Source organism: Staurois parvus, unplaced genomic scaffold (genome assembly GCF_062004578.1).
Source record: "Staurois parvus isolate SC_StPar_1 unplaced genomic scaffold, SC_StPar_1.0 ptg000049l, whole genome shotgun sequence".
Lineage (NCBI taxonomy): Eukaryota > Metazoa > Chordata > Amphibia > Anura > Ranidae > Staurois > Staurois parvus.
The window spans coordinates 376,264-393,787 of NW_028317845.1; the positions used below are offsets into that span (position 1 = coordinate 376,264).

A 17,524-nucleotide genomic window follows, 5' to 3' on the forward strand; every position below is an offset into this window, starting at 1 on the left:
TTTTCTTATGGTCTTTATGTTTTACCTGTTGAGCTAATTTTGAAGAACGTTTCAGCTTCATGGATGAAATTTCTCTGGAATAATTTGCTCTCGGATTGTTTCTTTGTGACTGTAAAAGTATACATATGATCTCATGTTATAGGTCCAGATCAGATATACAGATATGCAGCATTTTGTTTTACGTTAAGTGCATGGATGTCAAATAAGAAGTAAGTGTAACACTCACAGATAGTTATTACTTCTCAGAGATATTCCTGTGCCCCCTGACAATGCCTACATATGTGTTTTTCTCCAAAAGTATAAATGATTGATTATTAAGTATGAGATCATGTGAAGCGCATTAACAGGTCCTGTCTTCATGTCCTGGTGTTTTGTGTGTCCTATGGATCAATAAATACACACTATATTCATCTATCCTCCGGTGTGCGGCTGACTCTTCTTCTTTCTATTGCATCGTGTGTTGTGGCAAGCCAGAGCCTGAACCTGTTGTGGATTGATCCGGATTGTTTGCCTGAGCAGTATACCTTTATTCTTTGGATACATTTAAACTTATTCAGAGCAAATACCAGAAGCCTCATCATACTTCCTCAATCTGCATATTTATTATAGGGATAAAATGCTTTTCTCTGAAGCCCAAGACCATCTTGATTTTAAATTTGAGGAGACCTACAATATATATATATATATAATGTGGGACCTTGCTTCAAATGGTAGAGCTCTTCTTGGTAAAGCACACAGCAACTCGCTTCTTTAAGGGCTTTTTTGCCCACTTTTATTTAAAGAAAGTTCAAATAACACAAATGCTTCCCACGCAGGGGTTTCCACCATCACACAAATTAAACAACGATTCAGCCTCCTGGCCTGTACACAGTTCACTGTCTGTCTCCTGCAGACTCTTCCCAAATTATGGCCACTAGCACACAGCTAGTCTGGCTTTCACCTGACTCCAAGGCAGAGACCTCCTGTCTGCCGGGGTGGAGCCCTCCTGACTCCGTCTGCCGGGGTGGAGCTCAAAATCATGGCCTGGCCTCCCCTAAAAGGCCTACACACACCTGTGCAATCAGCACGCTGGCTGCTCCCAAAATATGGGCCCAGGATTGGAGATTTCATCCCTCCCAAATCTCTAAGAAATCTCCAGGCTACAGGTCCCAAAACAGGCTTTACAAACCAAAGAGGAAACTGATAAACCAGTTTCCTCTACATTATGAGATCTGCCTGGAGCCCCTCAACCTGTATAGTTGAGAATCCTGGGTCTCCATCATGATTTCCACCGTGGCAGGATACCGTACTACCACTATATATATATACAGTCATGGCCGAAATTGTTGGCACCCTTGATATTTCTCCAGGAAATCATGTATTTCTCACGAAACGTATTGCATTAACACATGTTTTGCTATACACATGTTTATTCCCTTTGTGTGTATTGGGACAAAACAAAAAAAGGGAGGAAAGAAAGCAAATTCGACATAATGTCACACAAACCTCCAAAAATGGGCTGGACAAAAGTATTGGCACCCTTTCACAACTGCGGATAAATAAGAATGTTACAAGCATGTGATGCTCCTGTAAACTCACCTGGGGCAAGTAACAGGTGTGGGCAATATAGAAATCACACCTGAAAGCAGATAAAAAGGAGAGACGTTCACTTAACCTTTGCATTGTGTGTCTGTCTGTGCCACACTAAGCATGGACAACAGAAAGAGGAGACGAGAACTGTCTGAGGACCTGAGAACCAAAATTGTGGCAAAATATCAACAATCTCAAGGTTACAAGTCCATCTCCAGAGAACTAGATTTGCCTTTGTCCACAGTGCGCAACATTATCAAGAAGTTTGCAACCCATGGCACTGTAGCTAATCTCCCTGGTCGTGGACGGATGAGGAAAATTGATGAAAGATTGCAACGCAGAATAGTCCGGATGGTGGATAAGCAGCCCCAAACATGTTCCAAAGACATTCAAGCTGTCCTGCAGGCTCAGGGAGCATCAGTGTCAGCGCGAACTATCCGTCGACATTTAAATGAAATGAAACGCTATGGCAGGAGACCCAGGAGGACCCCACTGCTGACACAGAGACATAAAAAAGCAAGACTACAGTTTGCCAAAATGTACTTGAGTAAGCCAAAAGCCTTCTGGGAAAACGTCTTGTGGACAGATGAGACCAAGATAGAGCTTTTCGGTAAAGCACATCATTCTACTGTTTACCGAAAACGGAATGAGGCCTACAAAGAACAAAACACAGTACCTACGGTAAAATATGGTGGAGGTTCAATGATGTTTTGGGGTTGTTTTGCTGCCTCTGGCACTGGGTGCCTTGACTGTGTGCAAGGCATCATGAAATCTGAGGATTACCAAAGGATTTTGGGTCGCACTGTAGGGCCCAGTGTCAGAAAGCTGGGTTTGCGTCCAAGATCCTGGGTCTTCCAGCAGGACAATGACCCCAAACATACGTCAAAAAGCACTCAGAAATGGATGGCAAAGAAGCGCTGGAGAGTTCTGAAGTGGCCAGCAATGAGCCCAGATCTAAATCCCATTGAACACCTGTGGAGAGATCTTAAAATTGCTGTTGGGAAAAGGTGTCCTTCCAATAAGAGAGACCTGGAGCTGTTTGCAAAGGAAGAGTGGTCCAAAATTCCGGGTGAGAGGTGTCAGAAGCTTATTGATGGTTATAGGAAGCGACTGATTTCAGTTATGTTTTCCAAAGGGTGTGCAACCAAATATTAAGTTAAGGGTGCCAATACTTTTGTCCAGCCCATTTTTGGGGTTTTGTGTGACATTATGTCATATTTGCTTTTCTGCCTCTGTTTTATATTTGTTCCAATACATACAAAGGGAATAAACATGTGTATAGCAAAACATGTGTTAATGCAATACCTTTTTTGTGTGAAATACTTGATTTTCAGGAAAAATATCAAGGGTGCCAACAATTTCGGCCATGACTGTATATATATATATATATATATATATATATATATATATATCAACACTGACTGGTCTGAAATATGGACCTTTGATGCTACCAATCAGATCCTTTATACCTAGTGAAATCTTTAAAGTTGCTCAGTTGCTGTGAAAGTAACACAGGCACATATTATTTTACACAAATTAATATAAGAAGTATGTTTTGTATATGTGGCTAACATGCACCTGTTAGGAGAGAAACAGACACTCAAGGCAAGTTTAAACAAATAGTTTTATTCTTTACTTTTTCCAAACCCCCTCCAATTTTGTTACCGCCCTAATTGCTGAAGTCTCTTCACTAAATATTCTGTTTTCTATGGTACAAATCCCACCCCAGGGGTATCCTACAAGCTTCACACATTAACTAACATTCACTGGGGGGTTTTGGTTTCTCCAGTCCTTTGAAAAATACTATGAAGCAACACCCTTTGCCAGAATCATGGAACAGTGTAGAAACTCAGCATACAAAAAGTGGCTTTTTTTGGAGCCATCAAATTCAACAAAACCCCTCTCATGCCTATCATGGACAGAAGCCAAATTCAACAAACCACTATTTAGTTATAAAATTCCAAGAATCAGGCTATAAAATTCCAACATAGAGTGCTCAATGTCCTCCACAAAATTTTTCCAAACACTTCCTGATCTTGCAGAAAAAGGGCAGGACCATAGGGATTTCTGTTACAAATCTTTTGGTGCTGTGATAAGTTCAGAGAGCTCTAGAAAGGAGCACGCAAATGTGCCCAAAACCTGACACAGGTGGAGCTTGTAAATGAGCCAGTGGTTTACCTTCTCCATCTCTCTACATTTTTCAGGCGCAGATACAAAAGGACCCTCCTGATACACCTTTTAGATGCAGTCAGGGTTTGCATACTCACACTTTGGAGGCAGGAATAATCCCAAAACTCACTGGTTTGCAAATCTGGCATATGGAAGGTCTGACAGCCTCCCTTATACACCAAGAGGAAAAACAGAGACAAGCATAGTTTTATTGGATATAATTTACGTGCTCCCAAGAATACAAGATGATTTCCCCTTGTTATTGAACACTCATGGGGCCCAATTAGTATCCCTTTCCCTACTCTGCGCACCGCCCCCTCCCCCTTCCAAATTTTATCTTTACACCTACTTCTAATTCTTTTCTCCTTCTTCAGACCTCACCAGTCTAGCTTCCCTTCTTACTTTCTCTCTCACTGTTATCACTCTCTCAGCCCAGATGTTATTATACCCTTTTTCATTATTTTTTACAAAAGAGAAATCTCATCCAAGGATGGTAATTGCATCGGAACTGTTTTAAATATGCTAATGTTCTACTACTGTACACATGTCAGGCTATTAAATGTGGCTTGTCTGATATTCTGACTGCCCGAAATGGCAATTGTGTTAGGTTCCTTGTAGTGTAATTTATCTATCAACTGTCATGTAGCACTGTAACCTTACATTGTATTTGATAATGGCATTCTTGACTGTGAAAACAAGAAATCATTTTAAAAAATCAGTTAATTTTTAGTCGTTTATGAAAAAAAAGTTACTTGGCTCTCTAAGCTTTAAGAAAAAAATGTTGTTTCTAATGTTTTACTCTGCATTAACAAAATAGCAAACCAATGTGCATAGATATCATACTATATAAATAATTACCTCATATCAGAGAAAACAAATAAACTCCAACTGACAACTGCCAAGGTTTTACCCAGATATATCTCAGCTCCACCCAGAAATACCCAAGACGCTTCCATTTTTCCACAAAGTACCATGAAGATACAGGTCAATAAATATATTTTCAACTTACTCCTTGCATAGTATCTTTTATTCCAACTTGAATTTTGTCCTTCTTGCTTAAGGTGTCATAAATCTGTGTCATCATAGAGCTGCTTTGGCTTGCAGATCTGGCCGCATATAATACTGGTTCTGGCAGATCCCCCATAAAACGTAATATGATTTTCCAAACAGCTAATGAGGCCTAAAACAGAATATAACATAATTTTGCATCCTGAAATGTACAGAAAAAAATATAAAATGGACATATTACTTTAATAGCCTCCTACCATTTAGAAATTACTGAAAAGCTAAGTTCATTTTAAAACACAGGGGACAAAGAAATGTGATTTTTACTGTAGGAATGAAATCCACCCGTTGCCAAGATTACTATTCATGTTTGACCTTTAAAGTGAAATTCCAGTCAAATTCTAACTAAGCCTAAACCTGCTCCTACCCCCAATTCTAAGACAATTTTATCTACCCTGTAAATAGAAAGGTGTCTATACTTACCTATTATGAAGCCGCTCTGGTCTGGTCACATGATCAGGTCCCAACGCTGGCTTCAGTGTAGAAGAGGGACAGCTGACAATGGATGGCCCATAGTAAGCCTAGGAGTGACATCATCACCCAGGTTCTGCAGCCATTGTCACTGCCTCTCCTCTACACTGAAGCCGCCGCTGGGACCTGACCATGTGACCAAACTTGAGCAGCTTCAGAATAGTAAAGTACACACATCTTTCCTTTGCCAGGGTAGATAGAGTAGTCTTAGAACGGGGGTAGGAGAAGGTTTAGGATTAGCTAGAATTTGACTGGAATTCCATTTTAAGCATTTTGTAAAACTTTCTCAGCACATGAATTGAATGACCTTATGCTTACAAGTTAGGCTGGAACCTGTTAAAGTATAACTAAAGGCAAAACTTTTTAAAAAACGTTGGATAGAGTGCATAGGCATTAGAACCCCTGCCAGTTTCTATTTTCTGTGCACTTGTTAAGGAGATTCACCTTCTTTATGTGTCATGTTTATCATTATGATTGAAAGTGAAAGTAAAAAAAACCCCCACATTTTCGATTGTCCCCAGAAAAGTAATAGAGGGGAAATCTTTTTTTCTTCCATCCCCAACCCCCCGTTACTTTTTGCCCTACACAGTGTCTCCTGCCAAATTCTCGTTTTTTTATTTGCCCAAATAAACCTAAGTATCGTTTTCTGCATTATCTCAAAAAAGGATACTGGTATATATACTGGAAACATGTGGGACCTATATAGGATTTTTGGTACTATCACCATCTTTACCAGGTTTATACGACCTATCCAGGAAGTGCCGCCTTTTGACAACATCCCCAGTTCTCCTTTTATTTAATTTACTAATGGGATATAGTTTGCCTGATAAAGAGTCTTTATTGAAGGGGTCAGTTTTATTCCTAGATAACCTATTTCCTTTTCCCTCCATGTAAATGGGAATTCTTTTTGTAAATTAAGACTCTCAGCTTTTGGTATATTAATATTTAAAATCTCTGACTTTGCTGGATTTATTTTAGGATTTGATATCTCCCCATATTGTTTTAATAATTTCAATAAGTTAGGAAACGTTATTCTAGGGTTTACTATATAAAACAACATATCGTCTGCATATACTGCCACTTTATGCTCTACTTGTCCAATCTTTATTCCTGCTATATCTATGCACTCCCTCACCCTTGGCAGAAAAGGCTCTAAAGATATAACAAACAATAGGAGGGAGAGTGGGCAACCCTGTCTGGTTCCATTATACATTTTGAAGGACTGAGAGAGTGACCTGTTGACCTTGACTGCCGCTGACGGGGCACTATAAAGCCCTTTTATCCACTTCATCATTTTAGGCCCTAAGCCTAATTCATCTAGCATATTCATCATAAAGACCCAATTAACCCTGTCAAAAGCTTTTTCAGCATCTATTGACATGAGTAATGCCAGCAGTTTTTCTTTTTTTATCTTTTGTAAGAGGAGCAATGATCTCAAACCATTGTCCCTCCCCTCCCTTTCAGGAATGAAACCTACCTGATCCAGATGTATCCACATCTGGATCAGGTAGTCTATTAGGTAGGCTTTAGTCTATTTGCCAGCACTTTAGCACAGGGCTTGAAATTTCCACTCGCCTGCTCGAATTGGTGAGTGGAAATTATGGTGGGGGAGAGTGTGTCCCCAGTGCCGTCTTGCTGAGCAGGCTCGGAACTCAGGGCCGGATCTGTCACTCGCACTGGGAGCCTTCAGACTGCTCAATAATTGAGCAATATGGAAGCAAAGGAAGGAGCGTGTGCTGTACCCGGCTCTGTTAGTGAAGGTAACGATATACTGCAAATTTTTATAGGGCTGTGTGTGAGTGTATGTGTGTGTATTTGTATGTGTGTATTTGTGTGTGTGTGTTTGTGTGTTTATTTGTGTATGTATGTACATATATCTGTGTGTGTGTTTGTGTGTGTCTGTGTATGTACATGTGTGTATCTGTACATGTGTCTGCGTGTATGTACATGTATGTGTATATGTACATGTGTGTCTGTGTGCGTGTACATGTGTGTGTGCATGTACGTGTGTGTGTGTGTTTGTGTGTATGTACATGTGTCTGTGTGTATGTACATGTCTGTGTATGTATGTACATGTGTCTGTGTGTATGTACATGTATCTGTGCATGTGTATTTCTGTGTATGTACATCTGTCTGTGTGTATTTACATGTATGTGTGTCTGTACATGTGTCTGTGTCATTTCATGAAATAATTCACAAGGGCATGTTTAGGGGTGGAATTAGGGGTGTAGCAGAGTAGGGGTTGGGTGGGGCGAGTAACTCTTAAGGCCTGGCTAGTAGTTCAGGACTTGAAATTTTAAGCCCTGCTTTAGCATACAGTTTAGTATCGACGTTTAATAAAGATATTGGCCTATAGCTGGCACACTGTGTACTATCATCCCCTTCTTTGAGTATGATCATTATATGGGCCTGCAGTGATTCATCACTTACTTCCAACCCTTCTGTCAGGGATCGGGATGTGACCAGAAATGTGTGGACTGACACAGGGAAGTAGCAGGCTTCAGGAACACAGGCGTAGTCAGGGCTGGAGAGGTGGAATGGTCAGGTGGGCCGTAAGGTAATGTCAGGCACCGCCCGGCGGGATCTCTAGCGACCCACAGACCAGGATTCCCCAGGGCGCGGAGTCTAAGCCCCAGTCTGCCTTTTCACCAGAGCCCCTGATGGTGGGGATGGACTTGGCGCAGGACTGAGACCAGGTCGCGGCCCATGAGTGCACCCAACTGTGGTAGAGGGGTCCGCCGAGGGTATGTACCAGGGGAAAGCCTGATGTGAAGGGGCTGGCATTTTTGGACAGTAGTGACTGGACCTGTGCGGGATGGATGGATCGTCTGGATAGTGTCAGGCGTAGTCAGGCAGGCCAGGTCAGCAATGTGCCGGCAGTGAGGTACCGGAGGAGCAGGCAGAGAATAGTCAGGGTCAGAAGCCGGGTTCAGTAACTCATGGGCAGTGCGGTACAGAGGATCAGGCAGAAGGATGGTCAGGCAAGCCAGGGGTTCAACAGGTGACGGTCAGCAGAGGTCAGGATCAAAGCAGGGTCAGCAACTAGGCAGATAGGCAGGAACACAGGATACCAGGTACAGGGGCTTATGGGAAACATGCACCAAGGCACTGACTGCAGGTCTGGCCATTCCTTGAATACACCTCCTGCAATCAGCCCCAGGTGTTGGCCGATTGCAGGAGTGAGCTTCTGGCTGCTGTGAGCACCCGCTGGTCAGCCCTGGTACTGCAGCCCACACGGCAGGTGAGTCCCACCACCAGTGCTGAGTCTATTCCTGACACCTTCCCGTATTACATTCATATAGCTACACAAGCTATAGACTAATAGATCACTACATTTTTTGTAATGCCCCGCGATGTATACATCTGGCCCAGGACTCTTTCCTTTAGCCATATTTTTTAACTTCACATTAATTTCCTCCGGGGTAATCTGTCTCTCTAGGGCATCTAGTTTTTCTCCTACTATTCTTGGCAGTTCTACTTCCTTTAAATATTTTAGTCTCTTTTCCCTCGCTTCTTCCTCTCTTTTTTTCCCCCTTGATCTCTGGGACTCACCTTGTACAGATGACTATAATATTTTTGGAACCTATTAGCAGTATTGGTGGTGGAATATACCATTTCTCCTTTATAATCCTTAATTTTTTATATAAAATTCTTTAATTTCTTTTCCTTTAATTTCCTCATCAGATATTCTCCAGGTCTTTTCCCCTACTGATATCTTTCTTTCGAGACCATATTAAATAACCTTCTTGCCTCCTGTTCCATAAGATCTTTTAATTACTCTCTTTTAATTGTTAAATTCTGGTAAACGTCTTCTTTTTATGTAACAGTTCTAACTTGTAAAGCTCCTCAATCGCTACCTTTATTTTTTTTCCTTGTTCATTCTTTTTTTCTGCTCCCATCGAGATCAGTATTCCACAAATGTAGGCTTTATGCGCCTCCCATACTGTGGCTACTAATATATCCTCCATCTCATTAAGCTCAAAGAATAGCCCTATTTCCCCCCTTAATATTTTTTCTAGTTCTGAGTCGTGGATAAGCATCTCATTTAAACTCCACCATAATATTTTATCTTGGTCCCCACCCACCCGTAGTCTCATTGTTACGGGACCATGATCTGAAATAGACATACCTCTATGTTGGCACTAACCAACGATTCCAATTGTCTATGTTCAATCAATATGTAATCCAGTCTTGAGTATGATCCATGTACAGTAGAGAAGAAGGTATAACCTTTTTCTCTTGAATGTTTAACTCTCCAGGTATCAATTAGTTGATCTTGATAAAGTAATTTCTTTAGTGATTTTAAATTCCTTCCCCCTTCTCTCATTGTAAAAGCTGATGAATCCAACTGAGGATCCATACACAAGTTTAAGTCCCCCGCCACAACCAGGCTACCTCTTCTAAATTCGTCCAGTTTTCTTAACACTCTCTCTAGGAATGTAGCTGGATTTTGGTTCGGACAATAAATATTAGCCATTGTATATTCAGATCCTTGCAATTCTCCGCTCAGAAATAAAAAATCAACCCTCTGGATCCTCCATTTTTCCCTTCAAAGCGAAGCTCACATTCTTTGCCAGCCCTATCGTGACCCCTTTATCCCTTTTAACTGGGGACTCTGCATAGTACCATGTTACATATTGCTTCAAATAGATCTTCACATTTGTATTATGGGTTGTGTGCGTCTCTTGAAGAAACACTATGTCTATGAAGTGTTGATGGATTTCCCTAAGTATCTTATGCCTTTTAGTGGGGGAGTTCAGCCCTTTCATATTATAAGCCAGAAACTTCATGACATTAATTTTAGCTATTATTTTCCTGCCCTACTAGAGTTCCTTTCACTGTGGAAGAAAAAATGAAAAAAATGAAAAAATCAGATATAGACAGTTTGGAGTGTGGCCTATCTCCTTTCTCCCCCTTCCATCGTTCCCCATTTCCCTCCCTCCTCACCCACTCCCCGTCCCTCCAACCCTCCTGGCCTACATTTTGCCTTGGAATATGACAAGGAGACTCCATACTGGTGATTCCTAATTTTGGGTGAAACCCAAAACACATACACCAACCCTTCTCCTTGACCGATGTCATTCCTAGGTTGGAAACGGTAACATGCTTGGCCTCCAGACCACCTGCCCGTTCCACAATTCCCACCATCTCCTCCCCACTTGCTCATACTCTGGGAAAAAGACATATAGGGGATACGGAAACTATGACATGGCCGGGGAGGGCCAGGGGAGAGAGAGAGAGGAGAAAAAAAAACTTCAACTCTACCCCCGAGCCCCCCCCCCCACCATGTCCTCTTATTTCCTCTTCCCAGATACCCACTGCCACTCTCCCAGGCCCTGCCTTCCCCTCTCTCTAGACCCTTTTGACCATCCTTCAATGTTCATTCTCTGTAAGTCTAATTTCTCACAGAAGTCATTAAATTCTTCTGGGAATCTCAGCCTCACTGATCTTCCATCTTTCCATCCTATTAGACAAGCTGGAAAGCCCCAGTTATATTGAACTTTTTTCTCTTAAATCTGGTTCAGAAGTGGTTTCAAGGATATCCTCCTCGCCAGCGTCTCTGGGGAATTTTTTATATTTTATATTTTATTTCAGTATAGTCCCACAACCCTTTCCATATTTGTACCCTATCCAAGGTTATGGAACCTAACAATCACATCTCTGGGGCTTTCTGCCGATATTCCTTTTGGCCGTCTAATCCTATGCACTCTCTCGATATTCAATTTATCTGTCGCTGGTTTTACATTGATTGGGTTACAGATTCTATTCATTTTCTCCTGTAAATCTTCTTCCTGTCCATTTTCTTCTGGTAGACCTCTATGTAATCCTTAAGTTGTTTCTTCTATTACGGTTCTCCTGATCTTCTACTATAAATAATAACTCTCTCTGTTCTTTCTGCATCTCCTCCACCTGCAATTCCAGTTTATTAATTTGTTTTGCATATCCTTCCATTTTTCCTTTTGCTTCTTCAATTCGGGTTAATATCTGAACCAGGTCAGTGCGAACTGTCCCGATCTCACTTTTCATGGACATCTCTAATTTTGCAAACATTTCTGTAATTGTGACGTGAGTCCCTGCTGTTCCCTATTTCCTTGTTCTCCTGCATTTTCCCTATTTAAAATTTCTTTACTCTGGTTCTCTTCCAGTATTCCAAATGACATTCTAGATTGATCTCCAGCAGATTTTTTTGATCCTTCACAGTGATTCTCTCGGGTTTACGACTCAGGGCTTTTTTCCTGTAGGAGCATGTACTTTCTTATAGTGCTAGTATTTACACTTGGTTGGGGGGTTTTGGATTCCCCCTTTAGTCAATCTACTCTTTATTTCTTTTGGAACATTACAGTTTGTTTTCCTCTTTTCATATATATCACGAAAACTGCACCCAGGACTGCCCTATTTTCCTTCCGCTAATAGTCCTAGAAAGTCTCTTTATGCTTTGAAATTATATTGATAGATGATATATGATAAATGATAGATGGACCCTCCAATCCTCAAGACCACCAGAGCCCTCCAGTCAAGTTCTTCTCTTTCTACACAGTAATCACTGCATATAAAAATATACTGTAAGAATGAAGTTCTTAGAAAAGTTTTAACTGCAATCTGCGGCAACTCACCATCTGCTTGCGTGCCGCATGTATGCTGCTGTTCTGGCCATTCTTGGTTTACAGTATTTGCTGTACTACACCAGCTAGAGCAGGGGTCTGCAACCTTTAAGACATAAGGAGCCACTTGGACCCGTTTCCGAGAGGGAAAAAAAGACTGGGAGCCGCAAAACCATTGCAACATTTAAAACAAATCCGACACTGCATATATTGCAAAAAGCGCTCTGGTCATGAAGGGGGTTTAAGGGCCCAGTAAGCAAAGGGTTAATCAGGGCCACAGTGTATCGTCATAATCATAATCATAGCCTTAGGTCAGTGGTGGGCAACCTTTTTTTTCAACTGAGCCAAATCTCGCCAAAACCACGATTGAAATTTATTTTGAGAGCCACATTTTTAAAACTGAAAATAGATCCCCCATATAGTAATTCATCCCCCATATAGTAATTCATCCCCCATAGTAATTCATTACCCATAGTAATTCATCCCCCATATAGTAATTCATCCCCCATATAGTAATTCATCCCCCATAGTAATTCATCCCCCATATAGTAATTCATCCCCCATATAGTAATTCATCCCCCATAGTAATTCATCCCCCATATAGTAATTAATCCCCCATATAGTAATTCATCCCCCATAGTAATTCATCCCCCATATAGTAATTCATCCCCCATATAGTAATTCATCCCCCATATAGTAATTCATCCCCCATAGTAATTCATCCCCCCTATAGTAATTCATCCCCCATATTAATTCATCCCCCATATTAAGTCCCCAAGTCCCCCCTGTGTCAATTCACTTACCTTTGCTCCGCGCGTTCCTCTCGCGGTGTTCCCGCGCCGTTCCGGTGTAGCATGTAAATCTGTCTCCTATGAGGATCTGTCCCCCTCGACGTATCTGCGCATGTGCCAGTTTCAGGCATTAGCAGCCGATCGGCGATCTCCGGCACATGCGCAGATATGTCGAGGGGGACAGATCCTCATAGGAGACAGATTTTCATGCTACACCGGTCTTCAGGGCGGACTGTGAGAGGAGCCTCGCGGGAGCCTAGCTCCGCGGGCCGGATTAAAAGGTCCGCCGGGCCGTAGTTTGCCCATTGCTGCCCTATTGCCTGTCACCTGGTGGGCAGTGTGCTCCGGAGCCGCAGCAAAGGTGAAAAAGAGCCGCATGCGGCTCTGGAGCCGCGGGTTGCCGACACCCGAGCTAGAGGGTCTCCCCCGAGTCAGGGGTCTTGGGATAACAGGGGGTAACTCCTGAGGAGGGGCATGATGTAAAGTAATGTGATGTGATGCAGGGGAACTCTCTGTAAAGCTTTCTCACTGTGAGAGCCATCGACTCCGAATCCTTCTTTGCAATTACTCCCCCGTTACTTCCAGGTTCTATGGCCCCGTTACACAGGCAGTCTCCTGGGCACCTTTGGCTCCCTCCGTCTTCCAGATGTCCCCGCCTCTTCTCCATCCTCCGGCCCTCAGTTCCCACTAGTCGCCCGCGGGCTTCAAGGGATTCAGGAGACTGGCCGCGGACACCACCCAGGCACCTCCACCACACCGGCTCCCAACGAAGCGTCTGGTCACCGAGCACTCAACTTCCCAGTTGCTCCACACGAGGGCCCAGGTAGGCTCTCATTTTAGCCTAGGACATGTGGAACACAGGTGAGCGTTTGGAGCTCCTCCGATACGCTGCTCACAGCGCCATGATTCCAGAGGGGAAATCTTCTAATGGGGACACTACGTATTTCTGCTGACCAGGGGGTCCCCAAGGAAATCCCTTAATTTGCAGGGATTTCATCTCACTTCCTGTTTGGCTATGGGACAGGAAGTGAAGGAAAATCTCTGCAATGGGACACAGATGGCGAAAAAAATAAAAAAAATCTGTCAGGGGTTATATCCCTCCCCTACTCTATCCACAATGAAAAAAAAATTTTTTTTGCCTATAGTTCTACTTTAATATCCATCATGTTACTTCTGCCTATAAAAAATACTGGTTTATCCTACAGCTTTTTCTTTAACTTCATGAGCTAGAGTAAGAGATTCCACTGAAGGGGGAGGACATCAAAACTGTAACCAGTACCAGAACATCGCCTTGGTCTTCATGATATAGAAGTGGCTGGTGTATTGCCTTTCGTATATGGCTATCCGTTGCTGAGCCCTGAAAGTAGGTTGCAGCAAACTTGGGAAAAGTGAATTCTGCCAGGTGGTCGATGTCTTTTCCCAGCTTAAGAGGCAGTGCATCTAAGTCTGTTTCAACCAAAAACTGGGGGGAATCCATGTCCTAGAAGGAAAAGAGGATGGTTGTTTGTATAACAAATATGTTGTTATGTTCTATCACGTAATCCTTCTTTTACAATAAACTGTTTTGGTACCCACCTCATCAGGCAAAAAGCCAAAGACTTGCTCCACCATGGCCAGGTTTTCTTTTTCTTGGGCTTGAAACATTTCCATCTGCTTCATCCTCCTTTGCTCTTGTATGTCCAGTTGTTGCTGGCTCAGCAACCCCTGTTAACAATAACAATATATCTTTAAGACAACAGAGTTCATAACACCAAAAGGAAAGTGGTATCATTCCCTGTAATATAAACTGATTATTCTTACATTGTTTTTTTTTTTCTGGTAATTCATACGAGCCAGCATACCCCTGGTGTAAGTCTGTATAACCAATGCTGCATTATTTTCTCGAGAAAGCTTCTGTCGCAGGAGATAACCTCTGCATCTTGCCTGTAGTTTTGTAATGACCAACTGAGATTTTTGATACTGCAGGCGAAGCTGTCTACTTCGCACCAGTGCTTGCAACCTCTGAAAACCATGTCGCATCTAAGGCAAAAAAAAGTGACATGAGAAAATGTCTGAAGAGCAGGTGAATATTTTTACCAACAGCCAAATTTTGCATTAGCAACTTATTTAGACCCACATGCTGACTTACAAAGCACAACAGTTACCTTACAAAGTTCTAAAACATGAAAATATTACCTTCAAATATGTTTTCCTGCAATGGAACCCCCTCCATACTGCCTGAATCTTCAAAGCAGCCTTTCTTTGTCTAAGAAACTGTTTCCTGCAAAGTAAAAAGGTAAATGTTTCCAACTTAGTGTGCAGTAAACCAACAGTAATTGATGATCATCCTAAACTTACAGTAAATAATGATAATTCTCCTTTAATAGAAGATCCCTGTTCTAAAATAAAACTTGCCCACATTTCTCTTGCCCACCTACTAACAATTTCTAATATCAGTGTGGCGGAACCGTTCTGCTTGGCTTCCTCGTGCGGAGCAGTGCGTCTCACCCAATGGTCATCTTTTCCGGCAAGTCTTCCAGCACTCTCCCAAGGCAGGTATTATAGCTAAAAACACTCCCTTCCCTGCTCTCCCAAACCACGAGTCGGAACTTCGTGTAGGGTGAAAATGAATGACTCTTTATTAAACACAGCTCAGTATATACAGCACATCCTGGCAGTAATCCCCACCCCCTTCAGTCCCACCAGACAGCCTGGCACCAGGTTTTCCCCACCCACAACAAACCCTACAATACAACAATACAGTTGTTGGAACTCTATTAGAAGTGAAAGACTACAAGGTCACATTACCCTAAACAAACAGTGTAGAATGTCTGTGAAACAAACTGCTTTACAAAGAGGATAACATCAGAACAGAAAGGGAAAACTGTTATCACAAAGGGACGGTTCGTCACAAGGCTCCCCCGTTGTGTAACACCCGCCAGACCCGGTGAGACCTTCAAACCGAGTTGGAGAAGTAATGCTCTGAACCGACCAGCCTCTAAGCGGACCGCTTGGGGCTGGTTGGTTCAGAGCGTTATTTCTCCAACTCGGCTTGCCAGGACAACCCATCCGCGTTGGCGTTTTGCTTCCCCGGTCGGTACTGGATTGTAATGTTATAGGGTTGGAGGGCCAAGCTCCACCGCAGCAGACGACCATTGTCCCCGGAGACCAGGTTTAGCCATACCAGGGGGTTGTGATCAGTGAGTACGGTGAAGGAGCGCCCGTACAGGTAGGGCTGTAATTTCTTGAGGGCCCATACCAAGGCAAGACACTCTTTCTCCACAGCAGCGTAGGCCACCTCCCAGGGTAACAACTTTCTACTTAGGTAGGCCAGTGGATGGTCGTTCCCGTCATCCCCGATTTGGCTCAGAACAACGCTCAATCCAAAGGTGGAGACATCAGTGTGAACACAAAACCGTTTGGAAGGGTCAGGATCTGTTAGGGGTTTAGCAATGGTGCTGTAGTTGGGGATGAATTTACGGTAGTACCCCGCAGTGCCTAGGAAGGCAAGCACCTGGGTCTTGATTTGGGGAGTGGGCCAGTTTGCTACCGCTTCCACCTTTGCTGGTGCTGGTCGTTGCTTCCCACATCCTACCCAATGTCCTAGATATTGTACCTCGGACACCCCAACATGGCATTTGTCTGGTTGGATGGTCAGCCCTGCTTGCCCAATGTGATCAAGCACTTCCCGGAGGTGTCGGAGGTGATCCTCCCAACTATCACTGTAGATAGCTATATCGTCTAGATAGGTGCAGGAGAAGTCCTGCAGCCCATCCAGTAGCTTATCTACCATTCTCTGAAAGGTAGCCGGGGCATTCTTCATCCCAAACAGCATGACCCTGGACTGGTACAAGCCGAACGGGGTGATGAATGTCGTCTTTGGTACCGCGTCCGCATCCAGCGGAACCTGCCAGTACCCCTTGCAGAGATCGATAGTGGTAAGAAAATTACCTCTGACCATCTGGTCCAGCCGCTCGTCCATCCGGGGCATGGGGTATGCATCGGTCACGGTCCGGTCATTGAGCCTGCGGTAGTCCACACAGAACCAGACGGTTCCGTCCTTCTTGGGTACCAGGACTACCGGGGAGACCCAGGGACTGTCAGAGGGTTCTATCACACCTAAATGTAACATTTCCTTAATCTCTCTTCTCATCCCTTCTCTGATGTACTCGGGCACTCGGTACGCCGCCTGCTTCAGGGGGGCCTGACCCTGCGTGTCTACCCAGTGGGTATTTGTGGTGGTGTAACCGGGCAGAGAGGAGAACAGCCCTCGGTGCTCTTGGAGCAGTTGGCGGGCCTGTTCCTGGGCCTTGGGAGGCAGCCGTGTGCTAATATCTACATCCGCTACACTCAGCTGGGACTGTCCGTCCCCCGGCAGCCCCGGCAGAAGGAGTGTTTCTGAGTCATCGGTAGCCGGAGCGCAAATAGCAGCTACACTCTCCTCCTGTCATTCGATGAACGGTTTCAGCATATTCACATGGAAGGTTCGCCGGATCCTTCCATCCAAACAGCGAGCTACAATGTATGTGGTATCACAGAATTGTTCCACCACTTGGTACGGGCCCTGCCAGGCAGCCTGTAATTTGTCATGCCTGACTGGTTTCAAACTTTCTGTCTAAGTGAAACTAAGACACTTTCTGTCTTAAGTGAAACGTTCGGTCTCAGGCAGACCGGTCGTACCACCGTTTCTGTCAGCTCTGGACGGCCTCAAGGTTGTCTCGTACTAGGGTCGTCAACCGTTGTAGCCTCTCCCTGAGCTCCAGCACATAGGCCACCACCGAGGTCCCCTCCTCAGCCACTGCTCCCTCCCAGTGTTCGCGTAGGAGTTCCAAGGGTCCCCAAACCCTTGGGCCATACAGCAGCTCGAAGGGAGAGAAC

The 17,524-nt window shown here is 43.7% G+C and overlaps 1 protein-coding gene across 1 annotated transcript in view; it reads right to left on the minus strand.

Moving 5' to 3' along the window:
• MYO7B (myosin VIIB) overlaps window positions 1-17,524 on the minus strand; it is a 211,668-nt gene that overhangs the window by 78,288 nt on the left and 115,856 nt on the right. The window contains exons 20-25 of the mRNA XM_089665566.1: window positions 14,843-14,927; window positions 14,468-14,686; window positions 14,243-14,371; window positions 13,947-14,147; window positions 4,748-4,918; window positions 26-109 (exon numbers count right to left, since the gene is read on the minus strand). Of these exons, the coding sequence (XP_089521692.1) occupies window positions 26-109; window positions 4,748-4,918; window positions 13,947-14,147; window positions 14,243-14,371; window positions 14,468-14,686; window positions 14,843-14,927 (889 nt within the window). The remainder of the gene's footprint in view (window positions 1-25; window positions 110-4,747; window positions 4,919-13,946; window positions 14,148-14,242; window positions 14,372-14,467; window positions 14,687-14,842; window positions 14,928-17,524) is intronic.